This window comes from Calidris pugnax, unplaced genomic scaffold (assembly GCF_001431845.1).
Source record: "Calidris pugnax isolate Ruff unplaced genomic scaffold, ASM143184v1 scaffold118, whole genome shotgun sequence".
NCBI lineage: Eukaryota > Metazoa > Chordata > Aves > Charadriiformes > Scolopacidae > Calidris > Calidris pugnax.
The window spans coordinates 5,148,220-5,168,981 of NW_015090855.1; the positions used below are offsets into that span (position 1 = coordinate 5,148,220).

Genomic DNA, 20,762 nt, shown 5'->3' on the forward strand with positions numbered 1-20,762 from the left:
AGCAGGCTCCAGCAGCTCCCAAATAATTCAGCCCATATTGGCAAAGGCAGCTGCCAGTCATCAGCCTGGAGCTCCCGTACTGCACTGCTGTGTTCCCAGCATCTCCCCCTTCTTCTGTGTGTTTTCCATGTCTCTTTCCTCAGTCTTTTCAGATTAATAGCATTCCAACTCCTGGAGGAAATGCAGAAAAACGGCATGTTTAATTTTAATTTAGGAAAGCGTTTAGGTAGCAGCCTAGTTTCCTCGCTGCTGTCAATCAGGTTTTCTCAAGGCTGACATCAATTAGTTTAAAAATATTGAATGTAATTTTGCCTGACACAACATATTGCAGCCACTGCAAAATATAATTTATTTTAGAAGAAGAAATAATTAAACTAATTTGCATGTCAGTCAGCTGAGCTGGAATACCGAGGAGAGATGCTGCAATGGAAGATGACTGTTTTTTTTTTTTCTCTTCTCCGGTCGCTCTCAGCCTGGCACGTGCCACTTTCCGCCCCCTCCACTGGCCAGGTGCTGCTTGGCAGGGACCTTCATGGGCACATTCCTCTGCTTTCCAGCAGCCCTCATCCCCCCAGCCTGTGGTACACGCCTGCTGAGCACTTCTCTCTGCGTGCTGGAGCCTGTGTAGGGGCACCTGCGGACGCGTCTGTGTACGTGGAGGAACCACAGGTCAGGGGTTTTGCTCTTGCAGGTGTGAAGTCTGCATTCGTTAGGTGCGTCCTGCCTTTCAGCACAGATGTGCTCCGACAATCTTATTTGCGCTTCTGCCCATCATAAATTCAGTTTATGCCACACAACTTACGGAAAGCGTATTTCAGAGATGTTTTGGAGGGTTCTTTTTATTTTTTTTTTCAGATACATCCAACCATTTGTCATATTTTCCACCCATAAATCCAGGTACTGGCTCGAAGGAAGAGGGAGGTTGATAAAGAAAGCATTTGAGGAACCTTCAAATAGATCACAGTACAGCCAAAATAAAAAGAGGCCAATGTGTGCCTCACTGGAAGAGTAGGCAACAACACAATGGTCACATTTCTAACCTTGATGTCAAATTTTAACCCTGTCACTGAGCCAGGAGTAAGCGTGAGCCTCAGGCTTCAGCAATTTTGGAAGGGGCAAAAGGAGAGCTTTTTTATGACAGGGTGCATTTAGAAAGGACAACTGTGCTTTGAGCTGTGCTCAGGGGAGCGGGGTGTTAGTTATGGCTCTGGCAGAGGGGTCGGTGCGGGTCCTCGGTGCTGTGCCACGGTGCATGGATGACCCCACTGGTGTGTACGGCATAAAACACTCCTGGCAGCTGCTCGCTGGTGCTGTGGAAGAGGACAGACCTATGGCAGTGCCCAGTCCTAAATAGACTCATTGCATCCCTCCCGGTGAAGCTGTGGGAGGTGATCTCGAAGGGAAGCTGCCATGCTCAGCCTCTCCCAGGTGTCCTGACCTGGCCCCACAGAACCACTAGGGCATGTGCTGTGCTGACAGGTCCTGGGGAGAGTTTGGCAGCCCTAGGATCGGCTCCTGCTCACAGCCAGCTCAGGCATGGGGAAAGGACCCTCCTCTGGGTCACAGTTAGGAAGGGGAAGAGATGGGCTCCTGGCCTCTTCCTCCTCCCTTCTTTTTCTTCCTTTCTCTGGCAGTGCCTCCAGGGCAATGCCAGCTTGCTTCAGAGCTCAGCAGTAGGGATGGTCATCCATCTTTCTGTGGGCTGAGGAGGGGGTAATGAGATGCTGTCATCCTCCTCCTTGCTGGCATTGAACCCTTTTTCCTCCTGTTTGTGGCCCCTGTGGGCATCAAGCACACCCCTCCGCCTCCCCTGGGCTCCCCACTGCCTCCCCCTTCCTCTCTCCCCGAAAGCAATTGCAGTTTATTTCACTGCACCAACATGCCTTTTAAAATAACACATCGTTCTAGGCTTTTAGTCACGACTTCTGCCTCCCTCCCCCGAAAACAACCATCTAATCACCAGAGCAGCTGGTCTGGGTGAGAAGGAGTGATAACGTGAGAACGGGGTGAAGGCAGCTCTGGGGAGGGGGCTTAGGTTCCCAGCTAATTATGGAGGAGCGCTAAATCTTCTCTCCCCTGGGTCCTCCCCCACCTGATCTGCGGGGGCCAGCATTAATTTTATAGACAAACAGGCAGCAGAGCTCCTGCCCGAGCGAGGAGAGAGGCATTGGGTCTGTCACAGTTGCGACCTCCGGGTAAAACAAAGGAGATGGAGTACGAGGGAGTTCTCATTGCTGGAAGCACACGAGGTGCTTCGGAAAACATTAGGCCCTCCAGAGTAATTTATAATCTTATAGCGAGGGCTCAATGTACCTTTGCGGCGCGTGCCGTGGGGTAGAGCAGCACTGCAGTGAGTGGAGCTGTAAATGCAGTCTCCATCCCATGTGCAGAGCGAGCCCGGAGCATCACCAGCGGCTCCGTGTGCCCCTGAGGGAGGGGAGTGGGCTACGAGCCCTCTGGACCACTGCGACCCCCCCTTGGTGGGCATGGGGGTGATGGAGCTGCCCTCCATCTTCCTGCCTCACGCCTTGACAAGGGAGCGTTCAGCCCCACCTCACCTGGGACAGATTTCTCCACCGCCCCAGCTCTTTCATGCCCCCCAACTCTGCTGGCTCGCCTCTCAGCTGTTGCTGGTAGCCCCTGGGGTGTAAGGGTCAGGATCTGAGTCAGGGTGGGATGTTCTTGCACCTGAATTTGCTTGTCCCCCCCTGGGTGCTCTCTGGCTGCAGCGTGGATGCTCGGTGGTGGTGACTGACTCTTATCATGGGGACTTGCTCGGAGCTGCTCCGCTTTCCCAAGGGTAGATCAGGCCAACAGCAGTGTTTTGAGAGTCCTTGGTATGCAGCCCAGCAGTTGGGTTTCTTTACTGGAATACAAGAGTGCTGAGGCTGAGCGATGCTCTGTGGGTGCCGCTGGCCCACAGACGGTGTGTGCCACCGGTGGGCAGAGGTGTGGAGCTGCGGTGGCCTCTGGACAGACAGAGACAAGGCGGGTTTGCCCCCTGCTAGCAGCAGATGGCACTTCCTGCTGAGGTTCTGCTTCTTTTTTTGTTTCAGATAATCACTCCCAGGTATCGAGAGCCTCTCTCCGTATCCGTATCCTGGATGTGAACGACAACCCGCCCGAGCTTGCCACCCCCTATGAAGCTGCTGTGTGTGAGGATGCCAAGCCAGGCCAGGTAGCGGGTGTCCCCCAGCCCTTCTCCTGAGTCTCCATCAGCACCTGCAGCCGTCTCGTGCTGCGAGCAGTGCTCTGGACCAGTGCCAGCCTGCCCAACCTTCCCCTTCTGCCCAAACACCTTCCCCTTCTGCCCAAACACCTTCCCGTGCAGCTGCTGTCACACTGGGAGCCACTTTGCCAGTGTCCTACAGCTAAGGCTGCCTGCAGGGACAAAGGCTCATCCCCAGCTGGTGATGCTCTGCTGGGCCAGACCCTGTGAAGGGGCTGCAGAGGCACCACTGATTCTCACCTCTCCTTTCTCCCTACAGCTGATCCAGACAATAAGCGTTGTGGACCGTGATGAGCCTCAGAGTGGCCATCGTTTCTACTTCACGCTGGCACCTGAAGCCACAAACAACCACCATTTTTCTCTGCTGGATATTAAGGGTAAGTCCTGCAGCCTCCAGGCTGAGCAGCACAGCTGGTCCTGGGGAGGGAGATGGGGCTGTGGGCTTACAGTCCATCTGTGCTGGATGGACCTCAGGATGCTTTGGGCACCCTGCAAGGCTCCTCGCCAACCTGAAATGGTGGAACTGGTCAGCTAGCAGTTTGGATTTCCTCAAGGATGCTCTGCCAGCTTTCTTTTCTGCTGCAGGCAGGTCAAAAGCTCCTCTCATGCTGTCTGGTTAGCCTTTGATGTTTTCAGGGCTCTCGGTCTCTTTCTTGATGTGAAATCTTCAACCTGCCTGCAGGCAAGGAGATGATGTGGATTTAGAGATGAACACACTCCCATTTTAAGCATTAGGATTTATCCCTCTCCAAGGTAAATCCTGGAGCTGCCGTGCGGGTGGGCAGCCTCTCCTGTGCCCCCAACAAACGGGAGCAGCTCAGGAGTCCTGGGAGGCAGCAGAGCTACACAGCAGCCAGTAAGGGTCACCTGGGACGTGGCCAGCAGAGCTGGATTCCTCTGTGCTTCCCGAGGCTCATCCTATCCTTTGGGAAATGCAGCCGGGCAGGGCCTGTCTGGTTCTCTGGGCATCTCTGGAGTTCTTCGCATCTCGGGGCTGAGCAGCTCCCGAGGACTCGGTCCCCGCCTGCTGCTCTAACCAGGGTGCAGGTTTTGCAGACTCGAAGGTCAGGCTGCATTTGTGTGGACAGTAACAACCCAGAGAGATAGTTATCAGGCTGCTTCCTATTTTTGACTGGTGCTTTGGGTGAATTTAGGTGCTAATTGCAGTGGTATGTACAGCAGGGACCCTTGCAGATACTGGAGTCTTCTCCAGCCAGATGTGTACTTACTCATCAAAGGGGCTAGCACGGATAGAAGCCTCTTAGTTTTATTTTCTTGTTTTTTTTAAACAATTTTTTTCCTCTGCTTTTGCAGTTTCATCTGTCAAAAGTCTGATTTAGTTTGTTCTGAGCTTATCAGAGGAACCCTCTGCTGATGTAAGATCCTGCTTGCTCAGTTTGTTTCAGCGTTATTAGGGATAGTCAAGATGGAACTCGCAGCAAAAACCTTCAGATATAATCGTAGAAGGACGGATATTGCTGTGTGTCCTAAGAAGTGGAGCTGTCCCTGACCCGAATCCCCCCTCCCTGTGCTGATGGGGCAGCTGTTCACAAGACTTTTGCTTCTTACCATGTAAGCAAGCTTTAATCCTCTGCAAGATGTTGCCCCACACCCAGCGATTAACTTCCTTCACTTTCTCTGAAGGACCTTAGGAGAACGTGCTGAGTTACACCCCGGTGTCTATCCCTTCTAGAAGCTTCGAGGGGTCCGTGGCCATCCCTGCTCTGAGCTGGGATGTCTGCAATGGCTGGGTTGTGATCCATCACTGCTCCTTCTCCTGTCTGACAGGGGTGGCTGAAGCTCAGGAGGGGCTGCTTCGCTGCTTGGTGCTCTGTGGAGGTCACCCCTGTTTGTTCAGCCAGGGTTCCCCAGCAGCAGCCCGGGAGCTGGGGTGGCAGGAGGGTGCAGGACGCAGCCTCACATGCTGCCATCTCCTCCAGAGCTGCTGCTCTCTTGAGTGGGCCGAGGCTCTCGTTGCACGGGGTAATCCTTCGTGCTAAACGATCTCGCAAACTTTGCATGTGGTGCAACACTGCATAAAATGAGAAGAAGCTGGCGTCACCTCCCGCCTTCTGTTCTCGGGAAAACAAATGCTGTTCCTGCAGGGTTATTCCCAGGGTGTTTGGAGACCCCCCCCAATTGCCAAGCAGTGCTGTCTTCCATGGCAAGAGGAGGCGGCTGCCTGTGCAGATGGAGGCACCCCTCGTTTCTAATATCTGTGTGAGTTTTGGTGTCATCTCCCTTCCTTTGGTTTCTCCCCCACACCCATTCCTCCAGCCCACGGAGCGCCCTGGGGGGGGCTCACCTTCACCCCCTGCTCCCCTGGGTTTCTTTACTGCATCCCCCTTTGTCCCCCCCTTGCCTCCCTCACGTGTGCTCACCCCTCTCACACTTGTCTCTACTCCTCCATATAAATATCAGTGGTGACAAACTGCTACCACCAGCCCATCTGTTTCTTTGTACAAATTTGTAGCCAGTTTTGAAACGTGATTTATAAATATTGCTTTTGCAGCCAAGGAGTGACACTGATGGATGTCAGCACAGATGGATTCACTAAGCTCTTGCTTAAATCCTTCTTCTCTCTTTTGCTTCGCACCTACTTCCCTCGGCAGGAGAAAACCACCTCAGCAGGGTGACTTGTCCTCAGCATGGCAGGGACCAGCATCTCCTCAGGAATGCCCCTGTTAGAGTTCATCAGGCAGGACAAGAGCACCCGGCTGTGGCAGGGCTGGTAGGTGGGGTGCCTGGGTGGCTACGGAGATGGATGAGATGTCCCAGGGGTCGGATGCTTGGGCAGGCACCTCCATGGCAATACTGACCCCACTGGAGGCCGCAGAAGCAGAAGGAGAGTGGGATAAATGTTAAAGTGCAGAGCCCTGCTGCACAGGTGGGAGCAGAGCCGGGCAGAAGAGGACACTGAGTGCTTCCCAGGCTCTTCCAGGGCTCCCTTTGGGCGGCGTGGAGGAAGCCTGTGAGAGTTTTAGGGAAAATCCCAGGGTGCTCGATGGAGCAGCCTGTCCATCAGATGAAGAGCTGATGGAGTGAGTACCTCCTAGTATGGACGTATGGTGACAGGGCAGGTCTGCTGCAGCTGGATTCTGCCAGGACACGGTCAGGAGACTGCCACTTGCCCAAACCCTGCTGGGTCAGTGCCCACTGCAGCCAAAACTGCACAGCGTGGGGCTGGCCCTTGCCAAGGGCCTGCAGTTAGCACCTGCAGCCCCTCTCGGCAGCTCCCAGCGGCTCTGATGCTCTGGGTCACAGCTACAAGAGCCAAAGGTGACCCTGCAGGAGACCTTGCATTAGCTGAATTATAGCCACTTTGCAGGAGTTGGACTTTTGGAAACAGCGCCGTTTCCTACCGGCATCTCTCTCTCCTTGCTTGTGTTCTGTCCAATGCTCAAGCACTTCCTAATTCATCAGACAAGGAATAAATGTCATGTGTGGTAACGACGACCCCCATCCAGAAGGAAGGTGCCCAGCAAATGAAGTGCTTAAAGGAAGAGATAGAATTGGAAAAGCTGGCCTCACCCAGGCCCAATTGGTGCCATTCCAAAGGCATTCACCATCCTCTGCCTCCTAACTCACCTTTTGCTGGGTCCTTCTGGCCTGAGAAAATTGATTACAGAAGGATCAAAAGCAATTAAAGCCTGAAACCATGTTCTCCAAGAAATGCTAATTGTGTTGGAAGGGATGGTAGAAAGCATCCAAGCCCAGCAACCTGGAAGGGGTGCTAGATAATATGGAGCGACACATGGAGCTACTGACTCCAGAGCTCAAGGGCTAGGGAAGCAGATGTCTGAACTCTCTGCAGGTCTCATTAAGAGCATGTAATGGGTGATAGAAGATCTGAAAATCGTAACAATCAAAAGCAAAATGTTAGGATTTGAGGATTGCCTCAGGATAAGAGGAAGCCTCCTCCAGCCCCGCAGGGAGATGCCGTTCTCAGCACAAGCAGCACAGATGCTGATCTGACGGGGGGGTGAAAAAGAGCATCAAAACTCCAGGGAGGCTGGAGCAAAAGGTAAATGAGCAGCAGTGGTGCTGTGGCCTGGGACCCAGAGAACTTGGGAGAAGGAAGAGGCAAAAGGGAAAAATGGGATTATCCTCCCACCAGCTGCACCCATCTGGGGCCCGTCTGCTCCTTTTGGGCAGCTCTAGCAGCAGCATGGCCACTGGCCCAGCCAGGAGCCATCTGCACCTCCCTGGAGCTGGTGTGCCTGGGCACCGGGGCTGCAGAACAACTGCTGGAGAAGGGGAAGGCAGATGCTCGTGTGGCCCCGGAAATGTGGGAGAGGGCAGGGATGTCAAAATCCAAACTGGAGGTAGCTTCCTCCCTTCTGCTCTCCTAGCGCTGTTCAAGATTGAGTTATGAAAAGGATTTATTAGTTCTGTCTCTGAAGCTGCCAAGATCCTCTTTGGAGAGGGAGTCTGAGGGACTTAATTATTTTTTTATTCCTTGTGATGTTACACTGCCACCAAAGTATATTGCATTCCAAAACTTTCCTCTTAGATCAGTATTGACTGGTCCCTGCACACACTCAACCCACGTTGGTTTCTGCCTTTTCTGGTGACTTGCTCTTCAAGCAGGCAGAGGTGCTGTCTCCAGCCTGTCACACAAGGTGGATCTGAGACAGGATAACTGTGGTCAGGGAGAGGGTGGCATAGGAAACCTCCAGAGGAGATGACAGTTTGCATAGCAAGACAGCAATGATAGTAAATGGTTTGGCTTGGGGCTTCAGATAATGCATGGGACAACCCTTAGAGTGGTGTGACCCCAGCACGAAGTGCAACCTCGCAAGGACTGGGCAGGAAAAGAGAAGTGTGGAGATCCAAACCCGTCTGTACCGGAAAGCTGTGGATTAATGTCTGCTCAAATTTCATTACCACCTCCTGGGAAACATTGCTTCATTGTGACCTCAAAAATGGATTTAGCAGAAAGCTGCTACAGAGGAAGAGGCATGAGAGGCTGCAGGGCCAGTGCTGCCTGGTTTTTCTTTGCTGAGACTCAGGCTGTGCCGCTACAAACACATTACACCAAGACACACATTCTGAAGCAACTACCTTGGGTCAGCTGTGTGTGAAGAAACAACTGCACCAAGAGAAATTACATCTTTTTGTAGAAAGTTGCTTTGGATGCATTTTCCAGGATACAATTTCCTAGATCCGGGCAAAATTTTCTTCCCTTCTGTGGTCAGAGCGCATTGCGTGGCAGCAGCACTGCTTTTTCTGGAGCATCTCAGAAGGGAACATAGAAGTTTGCAAGTAACAGGGGTGTAAACACCCAACAGAGAAACCAGGGTGCCTGGGGAGCCCTGGGCACAGCGGGTGGGCAGCAGGGAGGGGGCTGGTCTCTGCCAGAGCAGGGTCTGGGCTGCCCAGCCCCGGTGAGCAATGTCGTAGGTGCAGTCGTGACACTCCTGTGTGGATCTCCCTCCTGTAGCAAGTGCTCGTGTCACACTGCTCGAGAGAGAAAATGTAGTTTCTTGATGTTTGAAAGAGTGTTTTGTAGTTGTGATTTTTGTCTCCGTCCCCAGCGCTGAGTTTTGGGTTACAGAGCAAGGTTTACTGGAGTAGAGCTGGCTGTCGTGCTGCTGCTGTATTTAAGTACTGGCTGCTTTATTTTGACTTTGTGGGTTCAGTAGTGGAAACACTTCTCCTTCCTGCACTCGGAGGTGAGGGGGTTCAGCGGTGCAACGTGCTGGCTGAGCAGTCTCTGCTTAGCTGAGGTCAGTGGCTGCCTCTCTGTGACTTGGACATGTATTTCCCCTTGATTTCTAGAGACTGCTTCTAAAAATACAGCATGCCTTGTGGCAGGTCCCTAACAGGAGCTGGAGCTGGCTGTAAACAGGAGGGTGTCACCAGCCTTCTGCTGCATTTCCAGAGAGGTGAGGAGCTGGTGCTACGCCTGTATTTACGCAGCACTAAAGGGGAGCTCCCAAGCACTGTGTTCCATCAGACCTGGGCCAGAGCAGCCTGTGGAGGTACAGGGCTGTGCACGGGCATCCTCTGAGCCAGGATCCGACCACCAGCTCAGGCTGGTTACTCGACTGGTGTGATGGTGCCAGCAAAGGCGACCTTCCCGGGCTGAGGGCCAGAGCCTTGCGTGCTCACAGCAAGTGGGTCTGTCCCATTTGTCCCATGGCTTTATCTCCACTGCATCCAGATGCCTGAGGCTTATGTTTAGCTGGGCTATCTAGGAGTTAGTCCTGGCCTCTTGCTGAGACGGTGCCATTAACGTTATTTATATCTCCCTGCTATGCTGCAGCAAGCTGAGGGAGCAGCACCAAATGAGATCTTGTTACCTTTGTGCAAAGGATTAGCATAACAATATTATTTTTTTTTCCTAGCTCATCCTTGGTAGGCAATAGGCAGCTCCTGCTGCCGGCAGGCTGCCACGCTTGCTTCATGCTCTCTGCCTCCCGGGGGGCTGGTGCTCCCCTGCTCCTCCTGACAGCTCCGCTGAGTTTCTCTCTGCTGGGGCCACGTGCCACTCCAGAAGTCTCAGCCGTGGTGGCAGATGCCATGTGGGACCAGGTGGCTGCCCAGGAAGAGGGTCTGTGCTCCCTGCTTCACATAGAGAGAAGCCAGGCGATGCCTGTGGGGCAGAAGGATCGTGCTTTCCACTGTGGGCAACCCCATCGTGGGCTGGTGACACTGTGGCACTTGGGTCACATCTGACTCGGAGCACAGGTCGGTGCTGGGCGCTGCAGCCTTGCCGGCAGAGCGCTGGCATTGCATGCAATGTCCCCCTTCTGAGGCAAACTGTCCACACATCGACTGGTACAAGCATTTGCTCTGAGCTCCCCAGGATGCTGTCTGCCTGAAGTCTGCTGCTGTGAGCAGGGATGAGTGAGGTTACCTGGAAAATTCCCTTAATGGATAAAAGATGCTACACACAAAGGAAGAGGCTTTTTTTTTTCTAGTGACCTGCAGCACAGTTCTGTGTAGATGAATAAGGTCTAGTTTTGAATATCACCTTTGTGGCATTCAGTGCAGCCTCCAAATGTTGGCTGGTGTGATCTGCTCTCTGGTGTTCTCGCCTTTCCCGCCCTGAGCTCTTTGAGGCAGACCTGTGCTCTGAGGTGAACTGGGAGAGATGATTTTCTCCCTGTCTCCTTTGTGCTGGAACCCCAGCTATCCCCAGCTAGGCTGCCAAAGGCTCTGCTCTCCCCATTCTGGCCGTATTCTGGCAACACAGAAAACTTTGGTGGGCTGAGTCCAGAAACCTGATGATAGGAAGGAGCAATCTGGTATCTGAGAGCTCTTCTGGGCACAAGCCCGAGCACTGCTGCCTCCCCTCTGGGCACAGACATCTTCCTCGCTCTTGCTGCACCTTGCCTTGCTTGGCTCCAGCATACATTGGGTGGGCTTTACCTCTGCACAGGGGACATGGACTGCCCCAGCTCCTCTTCCAGTCTGCCCTGAAGCAGAGACCAGCTTTGCCCTTGCTTGGCCTTTTCTGGGGTCGGTTGCAGCAGTCCTGATGTCCTCTGTGCCTCTTGTTTGTACTGGCAGAGCTGGGTGAGGGCTCAGCACTGGGATCCTGGCAGACTCTGCCCCAACTGCGTTGCTCCCAGCCCTGAGCAGCTCGGGGGAAGATGGGCTCTGTGCTCTGCCCTGTCCCTGCTGCCGTGTGGCATATCTGGGATCTGTCACCCATCTCGTCTGGCTGGTGGATCTTCCCTGTCCCGTGGCTCGGCGTGTGCCTGCCCCTCTGCTCTGCTCCTGGCTCATCTCCTGTCCCCACCATGCCCCACGTGCTCCCGTGCAGCACCTGATCCATACGGCAATTTCCGTGGTGGCAGGCAGCCCGAGAGCCAGAATTAGAATAGATGTCTTTTCCGATCGAAGAGCTGATTGATACAGAAAGGGGCCAGTCCAGCATAAATCAGGTGCAATAAGGAGAGAGTCTGTAGACAGCAGCACCTCGCTGTGAGCGGGCCAATCTATGTTTTATTAGATAAAGACTGCAGACAGTCGGCAGCGACTTCTGACATCTGGCCGCAATCGTTGAGCTACTGTTCAATCCCTTCCCGGCTCTGCTGCTGCCTGGCAGCGAGTAGCCCACAGGAGCAGGGAGCTGAGCTGATTTTGAGCCCCTGTTCCTTCCCCTCCCTCCTCCAGGTCGCCCGGACGCAGCTGCTGCTTGGGTTCATCTCTGGCGCCGGGGCCCTGGAGGGGCCCATGAAGTGGCCGTGTTAATGGGATGGCAATGGGTTGTGCTGTGCCGGCTGAGCCCCTGGAACAGCAGGGTTTGAGCAGATGGGAGGAGGACGGCTGGGAGGCTTGGAAGGAGCTCTTGACTGCTCCTTCAGAAGTTACAGAGGATCTTGGGGGTGTTTGGCTCTCTGGCTGAGGCAGGAGCCTTCACCTGGGGCTCTCAGCTCTTGGAAGCAGGTTCAGTGCCATCTGCAGACCCCTGTTCACTCTGGTCTCCATGTCAGCAACTGGTTTTTATCCTGATTCCTGCTCTGTGCCGCTCTCAGAGGGTCCTCTGGAAGGTTTTTTCCCCTCTCTGCTCCAACTGCATTGTTGGCTCTTGGAAGCAGTAACTGCTCTCCCAGGTTCAGTGCCACCTGACCAGTGTTCACTCTGGTCTCCGTGTCAGCAACTGGCTTTTATCCTGATTCCTGCTCTGTGCCACTCTCAGAGGGTCCTCTGGAAGGATTTTTCCCCTCTCTGCTCCAACTGCATTGTGTGTCAGCATAGCTCCGTTACCCACGTGCTGTTGCTCCTGTGTTGGGTTCACCATGCCCTGGGTAAGCTGGTGGGGGAGATGCCAGGCTGGCCCAAGGTGCCTGGTGACTGGTGAGGGAAGATGCCAGGCTGGCCCAAGGTGCCTGGTGAAGGGGCATGTGCTGGAGCAGAGCTGGCCACCTCCGGGCACTTGGGCTGCTGAGAGGCTGCAGTGCAGGAGAGGCACAAGCTGGGTCCTGGCTCCGCTCTGATGGAGAGGAGGGAGGTCCATCCCCTCTTTGGGCGGTTCCTGGAGCATGATCAACCCCTCTTTGTCTTGAGTGTGAAGGACTTCGTGATGACTCCCGCTGGTTGTGCTATGGGAGTGACTTTGCTGTGGATTTACTTGTTCCCTGCAGACAACACGGCTGCGGTGCACACGCAGAGAGTGGGCTTCAATCGGCAGGAGCAGGACGTGTACCTGCTCCCCATTTTAGTGGTGGACAGTGGCCCCCCAGCCCTCAGCAGCACGGGGACTCTGACCATCCGCATCTGCGGCTGCGACAGCAACGGGGCCATCCAGTCCTGCAACAGCACAGCCTACGTCGTGTCGGCCACGCTGAGCCCCGGTGCCCTCATCGCACTGCTGGTCTGCATCCTCATTCTGGTCGGTGAGTGCCCACCCGCCCTCTGGCCTCCTCCTGTCCTGTCCCTTCTCCTCTCCATCCTCATCCACCACTGCCACGCTGCCACAAGCTTGTGCTGGGCCACCAGGGCACGGTGTGAAGGTGCAGGGGAGGTGTGGGCTTGTGTGTGTGTGGGAAGGGGCTCTGAGAGAAGGATGTTGCAGAGAGAGGGGTGTTGTAGTGCCCTCAGGTTTAGCATAGGGCAGGTGATGGATGATGCTGCTGAAAGCCCTCCAGAGCCGGTGCAGGCTCACAGCTGGGTCCCGAGGGCTGTCCGGACATCTGTGGAAGCCAGCGCGTTGTTGGGTGAAGTTTCCTCTCCTTGGCTCCCCGTCTCCTGCTGTGTCTCCGTTTAGAAATCCCTTTCCCACAGGGTGCACTTTACACGGGTTTCATTTTCCGACGCAGCGCAAACAAATTTCTGCCTAATTGCCCAAACGAATAAAGTGCACATCGGTGCTTTAAAGGTGATGGGATGAATGGATGATGATCCCGGCCACATCTGCGGCTCGTTGCTTGGGCTCTGTGCCATCTGCTCCACATTCACCCTCCCAACATTTGGCTGCTGCTGTGATTCATGCACCCCCTTTTCCTCCTCATCTTCTGCAGAATCCATCCGTTTGTCTGTTCAGCTGTGCCTTCATCCATCTGTCCCTCCTGTCCCAGTGGCTGGTAGGAGCTGGCTGGCACGCTGGCCATCTTGGTCCTTGCCCCTGCAAGAGCACAACTTGCGCAAGCCCCTGCACCCATCTGACCATCTCTTCCTTTCCCAGTGCTGGTCCTTCTGATCCTCACGCTGAAGCGGCACCACAAAAGCCACCTGACATCCGAGGATGACGAGGACATGAGGGACAATGTCATCAAATACAATGACGAAGGGGGTGGCGAGCAGGACACAGAGGCCTATGACATGTCAGCCCTGCGCAGCCTCTACGACTTCAGTGAGATCAAAGGTGGTGATGGAGGTGGGGGGCCGGGAGAGGGGATCCCGAGCGGAAACCCGGCCTCCGAGCTCCATGCCCTCCCGCAGTGGGTGCAGAGCCCAGACCTAGACTTCTCCGTGTTCAGAGACTATATCTGCAAGAAGGTGGAGCAGGCGGACGAGGACCTCTCAGTGCCGCCCTACGACTCCTTCCAGACCTACGCCTTCGAGGGCTCGGACTCCCCCGTGCCCTCCCTGAGCTCCATCAACACCTGGTCCAGTGGCTCGGAGCAGGACTTCTCCTACCTGGGGGTCTGGGGGCCACGTTTCCGCCAGCTGGCAGCGCTCTACGCTGGGCGCAGGGGCGAGGAGGACAGCGAGGAGTCCTAGCCATCCCACCAGTTACAGAGGATCTTGGGGGTGTTTGGCTCTCTGGCTGAGGCAGGAGCCTTCACCTGGGGCTCTCAGCTCTTGGAAGCAGGTTCAGTGCCATCTGCAGACCCCTGTTCACTCTGGTCTCCATGTCAGCAACTGGTTTTTATCCTGATTCCTGCTCTGTGCCGCTCTCAGAGGGTCCTCTGGAAGGTTTTTTCCCCTCTCTGCTCCAACTGCATTGTTTGTCAGCACAGCTCAGGTACCCACGTGCTGTTGCTCCTGTGTTGGGTTCACCATGCCCTGGGCTGGTGAGGGAAGATGCCAGGCTGGCCCAAGGTGCCTGGTGAAGGGGCATGTGCTGGAGCAGAGCTGGCCACCTCCAGGCACTTGGGCTGCTGAGAGGCTGTGGTGCAGGAGAGCCATGAACTGGGTCCTGACTCCTCTCTGATGGAGAACTTTGGGCAGTTCCTGGAGTTGGAGCACGATCAACCCCTCTTTGTCTTGAGCGTGAAGGACTTTGTGGTGACTCCCGCTGGTTGTGCTATGGGGGTGACTTTGCTGTGGATTTACTTGTTCCCTGCAGACAACACGGCTGCGGTGCACACGCAGAGAGTGGGCTTCAATCGGCAGGAGCAGGACGTGTACCTGCTCCCCATTTTAGTGGTGGACAGTGGCCCCCCAGCCCTCAGCAGCACGGGGACTCTGACCATCCGCATCTGTGGCTGCGACAGCAACGGGGCCATCCAGTCCTGCAACAGCACAGCCTACGTCGTGTCGGCCACGCTGAGCCCCGGTGCCCTCATCGCACTGCTGGTCTGCATCCTCATTCTGGTCGGTGAGTGCCCACCCGCCCTCTGGCCTCCTCCTGTCCTGTCCCTTCTCCTCTCCATCCTCATCCACCACTGCCACGCTGCCACAAGCTTGTGCTGGGCCACCAGGGCACGGTGTGAAGGTGCAGGGGAGGTGTGGGCTTGTGTGTGTGTGGGAAGGGGCTCTGAGAGAAGGATGTTGCAGAGAGAGGGGTGTTGTAGTGCCCTCAGGTTTAGCATAGGGCAGGTGATGGATGATGCTGCTGAAAGCCCTCCAGAGCCGGTGCAGGCTCACAGCTGGGTCCCGAGGGCTGTCCGGACATCTGTGGAAGCCAGCGCGTTGTTGGGTGAAGTTTCCTCTCCTTGGCTCCCCGTCTCCTGCTGTGTCTCCGTTTAGAAATCCCTTTCCCACAGGGTGCACTTTACACGGGTTTCATTTTCCGACGCAGCGCAAACAAATTTCTGCCTAATTGCCCAAACGAATAAAGTGCACATCGGTGCTTTAAAGGTGATGGGATGAATGGATGATGATCCCGGCCACATCTGCGGCTCGTTGCTTGGGCTCTGTGCCATCTGCTCCACATTCACCCTCCCAACATTTGGCTGCTGCTGTGATTCATGCACCCCCTTTTCCTCCTCATCTTCTGCAGAATCCATCCGTTTGTCTGTTCAGCTGTGCCTTCATCCATCTGTCCCTCCTGTCCCAGTGGCTGGTAGGAGCTGGCTGGCACGCTGGCCATCTTGGTCCTTGCCCCTGCAAGAGCACAACTTGCGCAAGCCCCTGCACCCATCTGACCATCTCTTCCTTTCCCAGTGCTGGTCCTTCTGATCCTCACGCTGAAGCGGCACCACAAAAGCCACCTGACATCTGAGGATGACGAGGACATGAGGGACAATGTCATCAAATACAATGACGAAGGGGGTGGTGAGCAGGACACAGAGGCCTATGACATGTCAGCCCTGCGCAGCCTCTACGACTTCAGTGAGATCAAAGGTGGTGACGGAGGCGGGGGGCCGGGAGAGGGGATCCCGAGCGGAAACCCGGCCTCCGAGCTCCATGCCCTCCCGCAGTGGGTGCAGAGCCCGGACCTGGACTTCTCCGTGTTCAGAGACTATATCTGCAAGAAGGTGGAGCAGGCGGACGAGGACCTCTCAGTGCCGCCCTACGACTCCTTCCAGACCTACGCCTTCGAGGGCTCGGACTCCCCCGTGCCCTCCCTGAGCTCCATCAACACCTGGTCCAGTGGCTCGGAGCAGGACTTCTCCTACCTGGGGGTCTGGGGGCCACGTTTCCGCCAGCTGGCAGCGCTCTACGCTGGGCGCAGGGGCGAGGAGGACAGCGAGGAGTCCTAGCCATCCCACCAACCCCTCGTGAGGCTCCAGGCACCTCCTGGACCGGGGCTCCGTGCCACCAGGTGCCACGTAGGGACAGTGTGTGCCTCCAGTCGGGCTCCATGGCCACCAGAAAGGGGCTGCGTCACGGGGCCAGGGAGCACCAGGCGACGTGCTCCTTGGCAGCTGCCTCCTGTTCGGGGCACCTCAGCACCCCCACGGTGAGGCTGGGGTGCCCGAAGGAGCCACTGTGGCCATCGTCATCTCCTTAATACCAGTCTCCATTAAAGCACTACACATTAATTTAAGAAAGAGAAAATCTAATTCAAGAGAGTTTGGAGGGGGTTTCTCCCCCACGAATTATCATTTAAATAGATCTGTTCAGTGAGCCCAGTTCAGGAGAGGAAGAGCAAACCGGGAGCCTTTTGTCGTCTAAATTGTTTTTGTCACTTGAGTCAGAGCATTTGAAGTGCTTTGATTTCTTTAAGAGCTTTCCTTGCAGAGGGAAACAAGCTTTTAACTTCTGTTCAGCTTTTTCCCCCCTTGGGTTTGCTTGCTTTATGGAGTCCTTCTTCTCTCTGCGCGCGGGCTCCTCGGTAGCAGTGGTGGTGGGGATGCGCCTGCTGGATGCAGGCTCCGGGGTCACATCCTGCATGGAGGGACCACTGCACTAGGGTTTGCTTCAAAACACACCTCCCCTCTAAGCTGCAATTGCTTCACCTCTCAGTTCTTAGACCTTTCTTGTGGTTATCAGAGATGCTTGTGATTTGAAGGGGCTCTCCCTGCACGGTAGATGTTGTCTGTGGGGTCCTGGCGTGCCCCACAGATGTGTCTCCCCACACGTGATGGATGGAGACATCCCGCCTGCTGCCAAGGCACGGTGCTGTGGCCTGAGATGTGGAGCAGCCGCGGTGCTGGGGAGCGATGCTGGAGGGGTGTGGAGTGGTGGTCCCCGGGTTGGCTCTGCCAGCCCCTCTGGGCAGGCTGGGCCTGGCTCTGCAGGGCTCTCAGCCAAGCTCCAGCATGGGCCGTGCAGGGCAGAAGGGAGGACATTGGCACATCCTGGCCTTGCGTGGTGGGGAAGAGCCGCATCCTGGCTAGAGGACCATGATGTAGGGCACGAGGGAACCCCAGCACGGTGGTTTGGAGGGATAATTCTTGCTTACACCCAGCAAAGCATCATCATTGGCAATAGAAAAGCCATCTCCAGGACATGTTAGTGAGGCCAGATCCTTCTGGCACTGCTGCACAGGCTGGGCAGCGGGTCTGTGACACCTCAGGGTGCCCAGGGTGTCCCCACCCTGGCACAGTGCCCTGCAAGAAGCCTGCACAAGCTCCTGCAGCGAGACTGCCTTTGCTTGAAGTCTCTGGTTTTGAGAGGCAGGTCAGGAGGAGGATGGTGGGATGTGCCACTGCTCCTCGGGCTGCAGGTGATGCTGGAGGAAAGCACTTGGTACCCTGCACTTTCCCAGCCTGCTGCCTTCCCCTGGGGGGGGAGTAAATTGAGCAGCATTTTGAGCAACACCCTCAGGCAGCTTCTCAGGCCGTGCTGGCTCGTGCAGCTCCTTATCTGCTCCCCTTGGAAAAAAAAATCAATTATGTCATTGATAGGTAACTGATAAGGTCTCCCATGGCTTGACACATCCTGGGCTTGTCATTGGGTTTGTCCTTTTAGTTTAGCCACAGACAGTGTATTCTATCCTTGGAGAAGGTTTAAATGTAAATGTACACACGTGTTCATTTTTTTTATTACTGTGTTTTGCTTCCCGGCTGCTGGTGTTGGTCCTTTGGCTGCAGCACGAGACCTGACAGCGGTAGAAGGGCAGGAGGCACCTTTGCCATGGCTCCTGCCCATGGCCACCACATCCACATCTTGGCTTTCGCGCTGGGACTGGGAGCTGCTCGCTTCTCAGGGTCTCTCCGGTCTCCCCCCCCAAAAAAAGAGGTGGCAGGCGCCCCACCGCTGGCACCCACACCCTGGCCTGCTGCTGGTTCACTGTGACGATGCTGGGGAGGCAGCGGGGCCAACGGGCTGCTCCACGCTGGCCATCAAGTGCCAGCTCCGGCCACTCCACCTCAGGCAGGTGTTGCCCCGAACCCAGGAGTAGGAGAATGGAGAAAAGCCCTCTTTTTCCTCAGGAACGTGTTCGTGTTTTCCCTCCGGGCTGAAGAGCTGTGCCCTCGCCCCTCCGGAGCTGGCCCTTCCTCTAGCAAAAGTGTTGTGCAATAGCAGGGCTCCGTCCGTAGGAGATGGGGTCTGACAGGGTACGTGTTTAGCAACCCTCCCAGCGGGTTATTCTCCGTCCCCGGCCAGCCTGTCCTCCCCAGCGCGCATGCACGCACGCTTGCGTTTTGATTTCTATCCCACCTGTAAATACGGGGGGAGCGCGGTGCCGAGCGAGCCGGCGGCTCCACGCGGCGCTGCCCCGCGCTCCCTGCCCACCCCGCACCCGGCAGGAGGAGCTGGCAGCTGCCACCACGTCCGATGGAGTCACTTTGGTTTCCTTTCTCTACCCAAATGAAATTAGGAGGTTGAGTTCCTCACCCTTGTTATTTTTTCAAGGTCTTTCTAGGACCTGGGAATAAATTATTTCCTTGTCGTCTAGCCTGAGTCTTATTTGCTTGTTTTGGTTTTGTTTCGCTTCCTCGTGTTGCGCTGCCAACGTGGTCCCATCAGAGGGACCGGCCAGACTGTCCCACCAGCAGGGTGGGCCACAGCACAGCCCAGCGTGGTGTCTTCCCTGCCACGAGCCAGAGGCCAAGCTGCCTGCCAACAGCAAGTTCCCACCAGAGGGATGCTGACTTCTTCCTGATTTTCATTGAAATGCTCGTCAGAAAAAGCTTCTTCAAGAGAAGGATCAGTTATTCTGTCTGAATTTGAAGGAAAAAAAATGCCCTTGGCTTTCTCCATCTCTTCAGGAGGAGAAAGTTGGGTTGTGCTTTGAGTGGTTCGAGGTGCTCCAGGCTGGCTGTGGTGCCTGCTGGCCATGTCTGCTCCCAACGGGAGCCACCCCAGCACCGGGGTCCTGGGTCTGAGCCCCCCACAGCCAGGCGCAGGCTCCTCAGCATGGTCCCAGAAGCACTGGTCCCCATGGGAGAGCAGCAGCAGCTCGTCCTGCGAGGGGAGAGGGATCCTCATTCCTTTGTCCCACAGAACAACAGCAGAAAGAACCAGAGGCAAAGTGCACACCAAGAAGAAAGTCTGATGGTGCATTGTCTTCATCTTCCTGTTTCAGCCAACAGAGTTCCTGAGTGTTCTTTTAAAAGTATCACCTTCAGTGATGTTCTCTTGAAGTCCGAATGGCCTCATAACTGACCAGCTGATCACTCACAAGCTCCGATCACAGAATCACAGACTGGTTAGAGTTGGAAGGGACCTTAAAGATCATCCAGTTCCACCCCCCTGCCCTGGGCAGGGACACCTCCCACCAGACCAGGTTGCTCAAAGCCCCATCCAGCCTGGCCTTGAACCCCTCCAGGGTTGGGGCATCCACAACTTCCTTGGGCAACCTGTTCTGGTGCCTTACCACTCTCACAGGAAAGAATTTCTTTCTGGTATCTAATCTAAATCTCCCCTCTTCCAATTTAAAACCGTTACCCCTTGTCCTGTCACTGCACTTCCTGACAAAAAGTCCCTCTCCAGCTCTCCTGTAGCTCCCTTCAGATATTGGAAGGAATGATCCAGGTTAAATACTTCTTCCCAGTTTCAATACAGCTGGGTTTTGTTACTGTGACCCGATTTCCCACCTTGGCAGTGGCGTGTATACACAGTAGCATTCAGTTATATTGGCTGCAGCAAAAAAAAAAAAAAAAATCTCCTTCAATATTCAGTTTTCATAGTGAAATGATGCAAATAAATGGCACTCTCGCCTGACCGCAGACAAATCAATTGCTGGTGGTTTCCTTGATGGCAAGGGACTGGGGAAAGAGCAACGTGTTAATGGAAAACAAGCATGAACCTCGCTGGGCCCAGGATGCCTGGTGGAGATGTGCAGCTGGGAGTGCTGCGTGGCCCCTCCACGGTGGCCGGTTGCCGCAGACAGCAGCTGGCCACCACGGGGAGAGGGGGACGTGCGCTAAACGCTGCGCTGGCATCAATGTAGGTCAGCAGATAGCACGGGCTGAATTTAAACCTCTCCGGAAAGTGACAGTCATTTAAATAGCATCTTGCAGCCCTCGCTCCCAAACAGGCTTATTGATCCCTCAGGTCTTTAAGCGTTCCCGTACCCTTCACCATCCCCGTGCCTCCGCTCCCATCCTGCTCCCTTGATTATTCTCTAAATGCTGTGGAAGAAGCATCTGGTGACCTTTGATGACAGCAGTTAGTGGGATGCTGTAACAGAAGGGAGGAATTTTGAGGCTGGGGGGGGGCAGTTCAGACGTGCAAGGTGTGCTGCCAGACCCCAATGCACGCACTACTGTTTTTTCTCACAGTTGCAGCAAGTGCCCCCACAGCTGCCAGCCTTGAGGAGGCCTTTTTGTGAGCATCATCATTAATTGTCCCCGCACAGCAAGTGTGCCAGCAGTGCCCTCACAGCTGTGTGCTCCGGCAGTTCTGGACACACAGCAGTTGCTGTTTGCCGAGATACTGATGGGTGCTGCATGTTTGCACCCTGGGTTTTCAGCCCAGGACCTGAGCAACATGCTCCCACGTTCCAACTGCAGCCAGCATGGAGATGTGCTCTCTTTGGCTCCTGCTCTCCAGCTTCAGGCAGGCAGACAAGCAGCCC

At 55.2% G+C, this 20,762-nt stretch overlaps 1 protein-coding gene across 2 annotated transcripts in view; it reads left to right on the forward strand.

Moving 5' to 3' along the window:
* The window catches only part of CDH22 (cadherin 22, type 2), an 82,081-nt gene extending 68,172 nt beyond the window's left edge, over nt 1-13,909 (forward strand). Inside the window, exons 9-12 of one of the 2 annotated variants that reach the window (XM_014943841.1) lie at nt 3,057-3,178; nt 3,489-3,606; nt 12,328-12,579; nt 13,368-13,906. In XM_014943841.1, the coding sequence (XP_014799327.1) occupies nt 3,057-3,178; nt 3,489-3,606; nt 12,328-12,579; nt 13,368-13,906 (1,031 nt within the window). Of the gene's footprint in view, nt 1-3,056; nt 3,179-3,488; nt 3,607-12,327; nt 12,580-13,367 lie in introns of both variants that reach the window. The other variant, XM_014943842.1, reaches the window with a different exon arrangement.
* Nucleotides 13,910-20,762: the final 6,853 nt, after the last annotated feature.